Source organism: Cavia porcellus, unplaced genomic scaffold, assembly GCF_034190915.1.
Source record: "Cavia porcellus strain 051 isolate PalLab524CR breed Dunkin Hartley unplaced genomic scaffold, mCavPor4.1 scaffold_14, whole genome shotgun sequence".
Classification (NCBI taxonomy): domain Eukaryota; kingdom Metazoa; phylum Chordata; class Mammalia; order Rodentia; family Caviidae; genus Cavia; species Cavia porcellus.
In genome coordinates this window covers 67,007,828-67,019,994 of record NW_026947497.1, presented here as the reverse complement: position 1 = coordinate 67,019,994, position 12,167 = coordinate 67,007,828, and the positions used below count along the sequence as shown (strand labels likewise).

General features: G+C 40.9%; 1 protein-coding gene across 5 annotated transcripts in view; it reads left to right on the top strand.

Moving 5' to 3' along the window:
• LOC100135519 (peroxisomal bifunctional enzyme-like) overlaps window positions 1-12,167 on the top strand; it is a 42,376-nt gene that overhangs the window by 17,065 nt on the left and 13,144 nt on the right. For 4 of the 5 annotated variants that reach the window (XM_023560244.2, XM_023560243.2, XM_023560242.2 and 1 more), the window contains 2 exon segments: window positions 1,451-1,562; window positions 11,091-11,195. In XM_023560244.2, the coding sequence (XP_023416012.1) occupies window positions 1,451-1,562; window positions 11,091-11,195 (217 nt within the window). 5 annotated transcript variants of the gene reach the window in all.

Genomic DNA, 12,167 nt, shown 5'->3' with positions numbered 1-12,167 from the left:
ATAAAAGTGTGATAGCTCGGACCCTGGAATAAAACCCAAGGAAGCAAGAAATTAAATTTGGGGAGCAAAGGCTTTATTTAGGCCAGGCCTGGTGACAAGTCTCTGGGAGCCAATTTGGAGACTGCACACCAGAGACTGGAGAAAGGGATTTAAAAAGCAGGAGGGTGTAGGGGGACAAAGAAACCTGCGGAGCCATCAAGCTGTTGACTCAAGTCTGGAAACTGTAAAGCTGTCCACTTAGTTCTGATAACACTGGGAGCCCGGCACCTTTTAAGTTACTCCCATTCTGCAGATAAGCATTGTCTCGGAATAGCACATCTGCAATAACATTCGGAGAGGAAGAGAAAGTTAATTATCTCAGGACAGCTCATTAGCGCGAACATGTGAGAAGGGGTCGAAAGTTATAAGAAGCTGAACTTAAGTTTTTACAAGGATTTGGAACTTAACCCTTTTGGTGCATTAGGGTTAAGCCACAACATTTTTGTAATTTCTTTGAAATTAAGTATTTCTTAAGAACAGCACAATTAGCACATTTTATGACAGTCTACCACCGGGTAGGGAAAGGGGGAAGGCAGTGCGGCATATTACAGAACAGAAAATATGGCGAGATTACATTCCTTGGGGAGAGCAAGGTCAGGTAAGGGTTGTGCTAACAAGCAAGTCTCCCTACATACAAGCAAGTTTAGATAAGAAGAAATCCTGTTTTCCTCAGCAGAGAATGGGGAAGCCTAGGAGTAATTAACAACTCCTGTTAGCTTATCTTAACACTGCATCTGTTATTTTTAGAGGGCAACAATGCTTAACGTATTAACTAGGTAAGGTTTTGCAATTCTTTACAGAGAAGAGCATTGATTAACATATCAATTAGGTCACCCAAACACATTACAGTAAGGCCATGTTACAGGTAATTTGCTATAATACAAATGTAACTAAGCTACTTTTCTTAGAATACAACAAAAAGGACTTTTTCCCTCATTCTGTGGGAATAGTTCCTTTGCATTTTCTTGTACTTCCTGTCTCTTGTGGCCCTAAGAAGTCTTTACTGGAGGGTATTATTTTTGGTATATTCAACAGGTCACAATAACTTCAGAGAAAAAAATGTGCAGATACTAGAAATATATTAGAACATGAACATTTACCACAGCTCTGCTTATGCTGTTACTTAAGAAGGTATACAGTAGGGCTGGGGATTTAGCTCAGTGGCATAAGTGCCAGCCTGGCAAGCACAAGGTCATGAGTTCAATCCCCAGTACCGCAAAAAAAAAAAAAAAAAAAAAGAGAAGAAAAGAAAAAAAAAGAAGGTATACAGTGATTTGCCCTGCAGGGACTCTTGATGAATTCAGGGAAACAATGCTTTTGGAGAGTAGAGGAAACCTAAAAGGATTCTAGTCTGCAGTGGGATGGTACTATCTCCCTGTAATGGCCTTTCTGCTTTCAATTTCTCTGATAGGCTCGAATTGGTTTCCCAGAAGTCACGCTAGGGATTCTTCCTGGTGCAAGAGGAACCCAGCTTCTCCCCAGACTCATTGGAGTTCCTGCTGCACTTGACTTAATAACCTCAGGTCAGTGTGAACCTTGCTAGCAACTGTCTAGATCAGTGTGGAGAGCCAGCACCTAGAATAGTCCTGGTTTGACACTTTGTGCTTATGTATCCTTTCAGGGATACTTTAACTTTAAAATGAAAATGTGACTTTTTAAAATATGGCATACTTAGAACCCTCCTAGAGGTGGTAAAAAACTCCCTCTGTTACGAGTGCCATACTGTCTTTGTCTAAGGGAAACTAAGTTGATATCCTGGAAAATGTTCAATGAAAATAAATTTTTAAAAATTGTGACTATGGTTATTTGCATAAAAATTTTGGTTGACATGCATTGAGTTTTCATTATTATTTAAAATAATTTCATATAGATTCATGTTTAAAGCTCTGTTTTAATCTCTAATACAGTAAGTTTAGATAGATAATAACCTATATTATCTGTATGATTTATAAGTTTGGGGATTTCTCCCTAATTTTTAAACTGCAAAAGGGTGCTAAGAGTTACATGTTTGAGAATTTTAGTAGAAATCTATAGGTTTTAACACAGAAAGAAAATAGAAAACTGTATAACTAAGCGCAGTGCCTTAGTTACTTTTTATCCATTGCTGAGACAAAATACCTGATGCCCAGAGTTGGGAAAGGAAAGGTTTATTTCTTATAGATTTTGGAGTTTCAGTCTATACTGAGTTGGCTCCAAGGCAGTGTGGCATGGCAGGGCCACAGTTCATGGTGGCTGCAAACAGCAAGCCAGAACCCAGCAAGAGAGAGACACACACCTTCTTCTTGCCATTACATTGTATGCTGGCTCCACCCCTAGATCACTGTAGCACTGACACCATCAATCCAAGCTGCACAATAAGCCAATCACAAATGCACAATACAAATGCATGAGGCCTAGGGGCCACTGACATAAACCATGACATTCCACCCTGGCCCCCAGGATTCATGTACATCCTTTATACCAAAGACATTTAGTCCATCTCCAAGAGTTGCTAAAGTCCCAACAATTTCAGCATTGCTGAAAAGTCCAAGTTCTAAGTCTCCTCCAAGATCTAGGGCAAACTCTTAACTGTAACCCCCTATACAAATGAAACAAGGTTAAACATTTCTGAAATGCAAAGGCATAAAATAAACATTACCATTATTACAAACAGGGGAATATAAAGCATTAGAAACAAAGCATATCTAATATCCAGCAGGGCAAACATTAAGTCCTAGAGTTTCATGCTTAGCATTTGAAGCAGTCTGGTTGCAATCTCCAAAAGGCTTGGGTGATTCCACCCTCATGGCACTTTCAGGGATTTCAGCTCTTGCAGATTCTCTCTCAAATCCTCTCTGCTCTCTTTTTGCAGCTTTCCTTGGATGATCCATGTTCCTGGCTTTTCCAAATTTCTAGGGTCTCCACTGTACCTTTGGCCTCACCCTTGCATCTTTACAAATTGCCCTCTAAGGGGCACACTGCTTGGCCTCCCAGGCCCTTTGCAGTCCAAGTAGAAGCCATCTTACCCTCAGAATTTGTACATTTTCCTTGCACCTAAAATCAGCACCATGTGGATGTTGCCAAGGTTTGCTGCTATCTGGAACAGTAGCCAGGCTTTTTTCTCTCTTGGCTGTAGGGGTCCAGTACCTGGATTGCTGGTCTCTCTAAACCTGATTGTGAAGAAAGGCTTCTCTATGTTGCCGCCGTTCTGGAACCTCATGTGGCTGCTGCCATCTGGAACCTCATGTGGCCTCTGTTGCCATTCAGGAATATGGTGCTCTGCAGCTTTCTTCTCTGAGCAAATTCTTTTCACTTTTGCAGTTTTGAGGCTACAAAGGGTGGAGACCTGCTGCTTCCTGGAATGCCCCAGGGCCATCTTTCTTATCTCTCTGTTTCTTCTCAGCAATCAAAGTCTCAACTCTGTCTTTATAATCCACAGCTTTCCTGGAGTTTTCCTTCTGGCCAAATTCACAACATTGTAAATTATCCTGTTGGGCTCTTTGCTCTTGATTTGGAACATAAAGCTGGCTAAAAGCCCCCAACAGTAGCCATGCCACACCCTCAACATTCAGCTGCCTTGAAATTTCCTTTTCCAGATTAATCAATCCATTGCCCTTAGTCTTAGTCTCAGACAAAGTCTCTGGGCATGAGCAAAATACAGACAAACTTTCTGCTAAACCATAACACACATGGTGGGGAGTCCAACAACCAATGGAGTCCTTCTTCCCAGGAGAAACCACCTGAGCCTGGTCTTTACCATGAGGCTTTCTCACAACCTTCTGGTCTCCTGAGCTCTGACCAGAATCTCCTCTACAAAACAGCCCAAGCTGCTCCAGCTCTATGCATCCAGGCAATATGTCTGAACCTTTCTAAACTCTGCCCACAAGCTATTTCCAAAGCTTCTTGAAAAACATGGTCAGGTATAGTGACAGCAAATGACCCCTCTCTCGTTACCAAATTCTATCTTAGTTACTTTTTATTTGTAACTGAGAAAAAATACCTGATGCCCAAAGTTGGCAAAGGAAAGGTTTATTTCGTACAGATTTTGGAGGTTTCAGTCCATACTCAGTTGGCTCCAAGGCAGGGTGTCATAGCAGAGCGGCAGTTCATGGTGGCTGCAAACAGCAAGCCAGAAACCAGCAAGACAGAGACACACCTTCCTGCCATTACATTGTATACTAACTTTACCCCTAGATGGGTGTAGCATTGACACCATCAATCCAAGCTAGACAATGAACCAATCACAAATGCACAATGCAAATGTATGAGTCATGGGGGCCACTTACATAAACCATGACATCCAGTCTGAAAGTAAAGGGTCTTGGTGCATTAAAAATGACTTTAATAATTGAAATAATTTAAATGGTAAATCCTGAGGAATATGGAAGTTAGAAAAACTAAAATATTACATTTATTTTTAAAAATCAAGTTACAGATGACCTTAGTTTACAATTATATGTTAGTCACATCTTAAAGAAGCTGAATCAAAAATTTTAAGTGTCTGATTTAGAAGTGTTAGCAGGATACTTACACTCTAAAGGACAAAAATTCAAACACATGAGCCAGTTTATTCTGTAAAATACAAGAAACAAAGGAAGTGAAGAGATGTAAAAATCTACAAGCAAGGCTTCTTGGTATGAAATGAGCCTGTAAATCCTAAGCTTTCCAAAATTACAGTTGGAGGGGAATATAGAGGAATTTTGAGACTCTACTTTCAGTATTAAGTCAGTATCTTGGGCAAACTCAGTAATCAGACTGGCTTATTTGACAAAAAGAAATGAACTAAACTGGGATCGTACTTTTCTCAAGGCACTGCTTTGATAGAAGCCACTATTCTTAACATGAAGAGAAATAAAACATTAAGAATGTGCTAGGTATGAGGCAGCACTTGGGAACTGAAGCATGAGGATTACCATAAGTTCAAGGGCAGCTTCAGTTACATGGCAAGACCCTGTTTCAAAAGACGAGAATAAAATAGTAAAAACTGTGACAGAGTTTTCATTTGCATAGAAAATGTTATTGTGAATTAGAAGAAAGCTACTATTTAAATCATTATACCTATTTGTGTAGGATATATAATTTTTAGGTGGTTTTTTTTTTTGTCCCAGGGATCGAACTCATGATGTGCTTGCAAGGCAGGCAGCTAAATTCCTGGCCCTAGAATGTATAATTTTATACATTTGTTTTTTAAATTTGGGGGGAAAACTGATTAAGAAAATTGGAAAAGTATTTGAATCTCCAGCATGAAGAACAGAAATCTCTACCTCAACTAAATTGGAGTCTTTTTAGAGTGGAGCTACACAGAGCTATTATTGAAGCCTGTTAGACAGAGGCTAGTGTCCACACTGATAGTGGGCCAAGATAAAACAAGCTTAAATCACAAGCTTATGCTGAGGACAGTGTTCCTTGTCTGGAATTCCAGCTACTTTGGAGGTAGAGGCATGAGGATCTCAAGTTCACGACCAGCTTGGGCAACTTATTGAGACTTTGCCTCAAAATAAAAATTTTGAAAGGGCTGGGGATATAGTTCAGTGGCAGAATGCTTGCCTAATAAGAGAGGCCCTGAATTGATCCCCAATACCACACTGGAGGGAGGAAAAACAGCCCAAGGAAGTGGACTTACCCAGTGCTCTGAAACAGGCTAAAAGTATTATAGACAGAAGTTAGGTAAACATATTATAGGCAGTCAGCCAGGGCTGGGGCTTCTAGGGAATCAGGGCAGATAATGAAAATACAGTACAACAGTGGGTAGAGGCACCTCTGTCAAAGGCCAGGCCTTAAATTAAGATAGAATGACCAGGCCTACATGCCTCCCCAAGACAAAAGCAATAAATCAAAGATTATAGTATAATTGATATCACCTGATCCAGTAAATCTATATAAACATCAGCCCAAGGTAGGTGAGCAGGACCTCCTAATCCATTCCTTCCTAAAAAAGTCCTTCCTTGTTCTTTCCATGTATACTTGCTACTTGGTGACCTGCTTCCCCATTGGATCACTGTCACCTAAGTGGCTGTACTTCTTGGTTGATCATAGTTGTGACTCACATTGTACCCATCTTGTGATTTTGTTCTGTAAAACTTCCGTTAAAAAGTGAGCTCATTGGTAACTTACTTTTTTGCCCCCTCCTGTCTCTCAGGAGCTGTCTCTCTCAATAAATTATTCCTACTCTTAACCTCCATTGTTCATTTGAATTCATTCTTCAGTTTTGGGGAACACAAGTTCAGCTTTTCTGATATCTAATGGGTTGGGAGTTATATTATTTCCCCTATTCATTTGGAGGTCCCATCGAGATAATTGGAAGGAGGTAAGAGTTTGTTTTTGTTTCATGAATTCTGGATTGTGACTCAGTTAGGTAATCAGACATTGTAGTCCTTGTTTGTCAGTTGATTACCCCTTGATTTTTTTATGCCTTGTCTGTTTTAGCATTGTTCTTTGTTAAAATGATGATAAATTTAGTTTGCAAAGATGGGAGGATTATAATGTTTCTTTGATGATACATTTTACTTTTGCAGGCAAGGTATAACATTGCTGTTTTTGTATGCTACATTTGGACTAACTAGTTGCTGAATTTGTTGATGCTCCCCACTTGACCTGTTTGACTGTTGTGATTTGTTGTCTTATCTTAAGACAGCAGCACTAGGGTAAAGTAATAGTAGAATATCCCCTAGTAGATTTTGATACTAACCACAATGTGAATTTATAAAATGCTATAAAGTGAATCTTTTTATGAAATCTAGTTGATATTTAAGAAATATACATGCCTATTAATGAATCATGAGACTCCAACTTCCAGTTAAAAGGCAATAGGTCAACAGCCATTCTTAACACTTGGAGGACAGGTATTGGTGGGACAATTTGACCTGATCCCTACCCCACTTACACTCTAGATGAGAATACTGAGTCATTCTGCACCAGTATTCAATATTCAATACTGAGAAGGCAGTTCCACTGGTGAGGAGGCAGTTGTAGCTCCTGAGATTCTCCACTCTCACCTTTCCAAGGTGAATGTGATGACTCATGGGAAATTATCTCAGTAACTCACTGTAAATGTGAAAGATTTCTTTTTCTGATCTCATCTCTGATCTTTTCCTGTCACTTTGTACTTTCCTTTTTTAGAGTCAGGTTTCTGCTAAGTATTAGAGAAAGGAAAACCCTAAATTGCCTCAACTTTCCTCCTCTATTCACTGAAGGACCGAAAGCCAATATTTATATCAATTCAAAGTACAATTTCCTAGTGCTTCATGCTCATGCAGCCATATGAAAAGAAAGAAATTGCCTATCAGCCAGTGATAGACCTCTCATAAGGTACCATAAGAAGACAAATAAACTTTTTATCTTCTGTCTACATGCCCTTCAAAGTGGTGGTAATTTGCTCTTGTGGGTACCAAAAAGGAGCTGAAAAAATGTCTCATTGTAATCAACTGGCTGATGCAGCTGCAAAAAAAGCTGCTTGAGGGTCTTCTCTCAGGCCCCGTGGTCTGGGAAGGGTCTCTTGATCGTACTCAACCCAAACAAACTCCACCCTTAATGATCCTGGGTATAGTCAAATTTTTTCTAAGAATGTCGCTGATGCCTCTCTGCAGACTCTAATAGAACTTCTAATGGAAGGGTCCTGTCCTGAAAGCCAATAAACACAGATATCAGGATGGCTACTTTCAGATATAGGATGATTATATGTGGCTAACTGACCGGAGCCGCGGGAGACAGGAGACCAAACTCGAGCAGGATCAGCTCTCAAACTTTATTGCGTACAGCGAACCGGACCTAACAAGGTCCGCCACCCTCAATGTTGGTTCCTCTTCCGCCCGTTGGGGGCAGGAACAGCCTCTTATAAGGGGAAGCAGTATCCAATCACAGAGAAGCGCGTCTAACAAGCTGATAGGCTAGCGTCACGGGTAACTGGGCAGACATGACAATTTGGCGGGCTTGTTCAGGCCGGGAAGAACCCGGAAGCAGGAAATGGGCGCCATCATAGGTGGCTTCCCACAGCTAACTTCCACCGTAGGACACTTTAGTAAAAAGGGCCCCTCATGTTGAGAACAAAGAAATCACTCTTATTGTCATTGGTCTAACTCTACTAAACTCCCCAGAACAGTGTATATACATACCATAACTTTATAGGTCAAAGATTGGTTTACAATAGACTGTTTTAATCACTGTGGAATTAAATGAGAAGCCTCCAATGGCACTCATTGGCCCTGTGGAACCAATTTGTCACCCTGGCTACCCCCTGGATGCATATGGAGATGCATACTGGAATTTGTATGGCTACAAGGCATAAATATCAGCAAACCTGCAAGCTTACCCAGTCTGTAACATCAGTGATCTAGGAATGTGTTTCACTGCTATGGTCACTTGGTTTCTACCTTTGTCCTTTCCTTTAGATTAGAAGATGTCATGCAACACATGGAGGCCTTAAGCTAACTATACTCAATGGGTTTTAAATGACAGCTCGACTGGTCTCTCTGTCTCCTAAGTGAAAAAATAGAATTAACGAGGCAAGCTGTCCTCCAAAATCAAATGGCATTAAATATCCTAACCGCAGCACAGGGGAGTACTTGTGCAGTTATAAAAGCTAAATGTTATGTGTACATTCCTGATCCTTTTGCTAATATCTCAGTGCCTGTTCAAGCTGTTAAGTAACAGGTCAATGTCATGTCAGATTCTAAAATTCCCTAGACCATCTGCTTACCCTCTTTGTGGGAGGTTATTACTGGCTTTTCCTGTAGAAAAATGTGTTGGTTGTATTTGTAATAGTTGTGCTGATCTTATTATTTGGCCTATGCATACTTGGCTTTGTTCCTTCCAGATTAAAGCTATCTGCCTACCCAAGAAGAACCTGCTTGGTGTCTATTCAGAAGCTTTAGCTAGACCATGTAGAGCATCTCTAACCACCAATCACAATTTTGACCCCCTTCAGCCCAGAATAGCCAAAATGGCCATCGTCTTTTGCTCCCTTACAACAGTTAGGGGATCCTCTTCAGAGAAAGGAATAGTACAGACAGCCAAGTTAGTTAAAAATATTATAGACAGAGCGAGGCCCTCAAAGGAGCCAGTGCAAAAGATGAAAACACAGTACAACTGTGAGTAGAGGCACATCTAGAGGTCTCAAGATAAAGACAAAATTAGCAGGCCTACATGCCTCCCTGAGGGGTAAATAATAAATTAAAGATATTATAATTGACATTACCTGGTCCAATAAAGTCTAGATAGACATGGGTCTAGATAGGTGGGTGACCAGGATCTCCTAACACGTCCCTCCCTAAAATGGTCTTTTCTTGTACATTTGCTGTATGACCTGCTTCCCCACTGGATCAATATCGTCTGAGTGACAATATGTATAATCTTATTTGCTAGTCATAGTTTTGACTGATGTTATGCCCACCTTGTGATTTTTGTACCAATCTCATGATTTTTGCTCTATAAAACTTCCTTTAGAAAGTGGGTTCATTGTCAACTCATTTTCATGTCTCCTCCTGCCTCTCAAGAGCTCTCCCTCTCAGTAAATTTTTCCTACTCTTAACCTCTGTTTTTCCTCAGCATTCATTCTTCAGTTTCAAAAAACTCAAGCTCTGTGTATCTGACATCTAGCAAGTTAAGAATGACATTATTTCCCTTATCTCAAAAGGACTTTGAATGTCATTGACATTGGGAGAATAGTAGATGTAGTCTTTCTTTTTTCTCTGAAACTGAAGCTAGAAGATACCATTGTCGCTGAGAAAAATAATGAATCAGTCCATCTTGGTAGTTGTTGACATGGCTCTGCTCCATTCCTGAGAGATCTTTTCAGTACTTGGCATTTTCACCTCCATCTGTGACCTCTAGATCTTTTAACCCTGTGAACCTGATTTCTTTACCCTTCACTTAAGTGACTGGCCCCTGGACACAGGATAGTGATCCCTGACACCATTCATGTACCCTCTTTCAGGCAGATATCTGGAAACCTGTTTCAAAGGCATTTCCATAAATGTATCCAAATACTGTCTTTTTCCTGGAAAATTACTGAAATCTTTGGTCAAGAAAACTCATTTAGGGTCTCTTGAAGCACCCCTAAGAACCAGGAATAGGGGTGTTGTCCTAGAGACTGGAACCAGACATTGGAATTGTTGCCACTAAGATTGATTTGATGATCACTTTCCAAAGGCAGCATCATGCTGGCGAGAAAGCAAGGTGATAATGTCATTCTCACCTTCCTCCTGCCCCTGTGGGGATGGACACTTGTGGACCTTGTACCCTATTTCAAATTTGGCAAACCATAGTAATTATTCCCAGCTGGTGAAGATTTGCTGAGCTGCTCTGGGATTGATGCAACCTTTATGAAGTCACTGTAGAAGTGACGTCCCTTACCGATGCTGGCACCTTCTCTGGACCCTGAAAGCTGCCGGTGCTGATGGCTCCAGGCATCAGCCTGCAGAATGAGATTTAAGTTGTTGCTACTGCATGAGATCAGTGACTCTAGAGCAAAAACCCTCACTGGAGTGTGTGACTGCGTTCTACAGCCCACCGCCATGGGACTGAAGGAACCACACCTTCCTCAGCTCTGCTTGCTTCCCATCCATCCTTGCATCACGTCAACATAATCGCCACTTTCCCCTCTGGGGACTGTTTTGTCAATCAGTTGCAGCCTCTGACATGTGGCCCAGTGTGACAGACAACACTGCTGCTTCTCTACTGCTACCGTCTCTATTTTTATCTGAAAATCAACCACCTCTTGTTCATAGGTTACAAAGCACTTCTGTAGGGATTTACAAACTATAAAGAGATGATTAATCTTCACTCAGTACTGACTTAGAAAGATAGGCATAATTATTTCTACTTATCAATGAGGAAATGGTGGTCCTTACACAGTGGCTGCTGGTCCTACAGACCAAAAGTAGAGCTGTGACTTGAACTTGAATTACTGGCTATGTGTGCCGAGTGGTCTTTCCACTGCGGCGGTCAGGGTGGTCCTGATTCATTGCACTTGACTGACATCTGTATCCAGGAAAGACACTGTTCTTGGAGAGAGTGCAATGCTTTCACTTTACTCTCATATTGCTTTTTATCTGTTTTATTTTGCTCTCTTTTAGGACGGCATATTACAGCAGGTGAAGCACTCAAGCTGGGTATTCTGGATAAAGTCGTTAATTCAGCCCCAGTTGAAGAAGCAATCAAATTCGCTCAGAAAATTTTAAGTAAGAAGTTAATGATAAAAGTAGCACAAACTGGGAACAAACTAAATGTCTGCCTGAATTCTTTAATATTTGATAGGGCATCCATGCAGTAGAATATGATATGATTTTTAAAAAGTTTTTACCAATATGGTATAGAACCCATGGTGTATTTAGTATTAAATAAAAAAGCAATGTTGTATGTGGTGGTTTTCCATTTGTGTAACAAAAAAGGGGAGGCCAGAAGAGAATATATGCATATGAAGAGTATATAAATTTAATTATGCATGAATAGGTCTGTGATGATTCACGAGAAATGGAGAGGTTCCTGCTGAGAACAGCACTGGTCAATCAGTGGAAGGAATTGGAGAGTCTTTCTACAGTTTACCCTTTTGTACCTTTGGAAATTTTTATGACCTGAGTGTTTCTGGAATTAAGAAATAGGATGGTAACCTCTTCAGTTTGTGGAGGTGGTCAGCTTTGTATAAACAAGAAGAGGTAGGAATTGCTAGGAGAAATAATTGTGAAGACTGTTAGGCTATGGGTCGAACAGAGCATCTGGTCCCCTGCTTGGGGACTCATTTTAAAGGGTCATTTGAAGACATTCCATGGAAGAAGCTGAGGGGTTTTGATCTGGTAAGTTTTCCTCAAAGAGAAAGGGAGGCCTGGTTGGTGTGGAAATGATGCTTTCTGACAGGGAAATGGGCCGAGGGCTCTATCCTCAGCCTCAGCTGTGTGGACCACAGCCAGTCTCCTTTGAGAGCTTTGTATTCATCCTCCAGCCAAGGAAAGGCCTCCACAAAATTAGTGGGTGCCAAACCCTATTCCAAAAAACGTGAAAGCTGCAATGGTCAGTCCCTGCATCCGGTCGTTGGTGCAGCTGGAGCAGCAGTCTGTAACGAGCATCGGTATTTGAAATCTTGTGATTTCCTGGTGCTGCTTTGCCATAAATAATTGTTAGAAATAGAAGGTAGAGGAATAGAGCAGTTGAGAAGG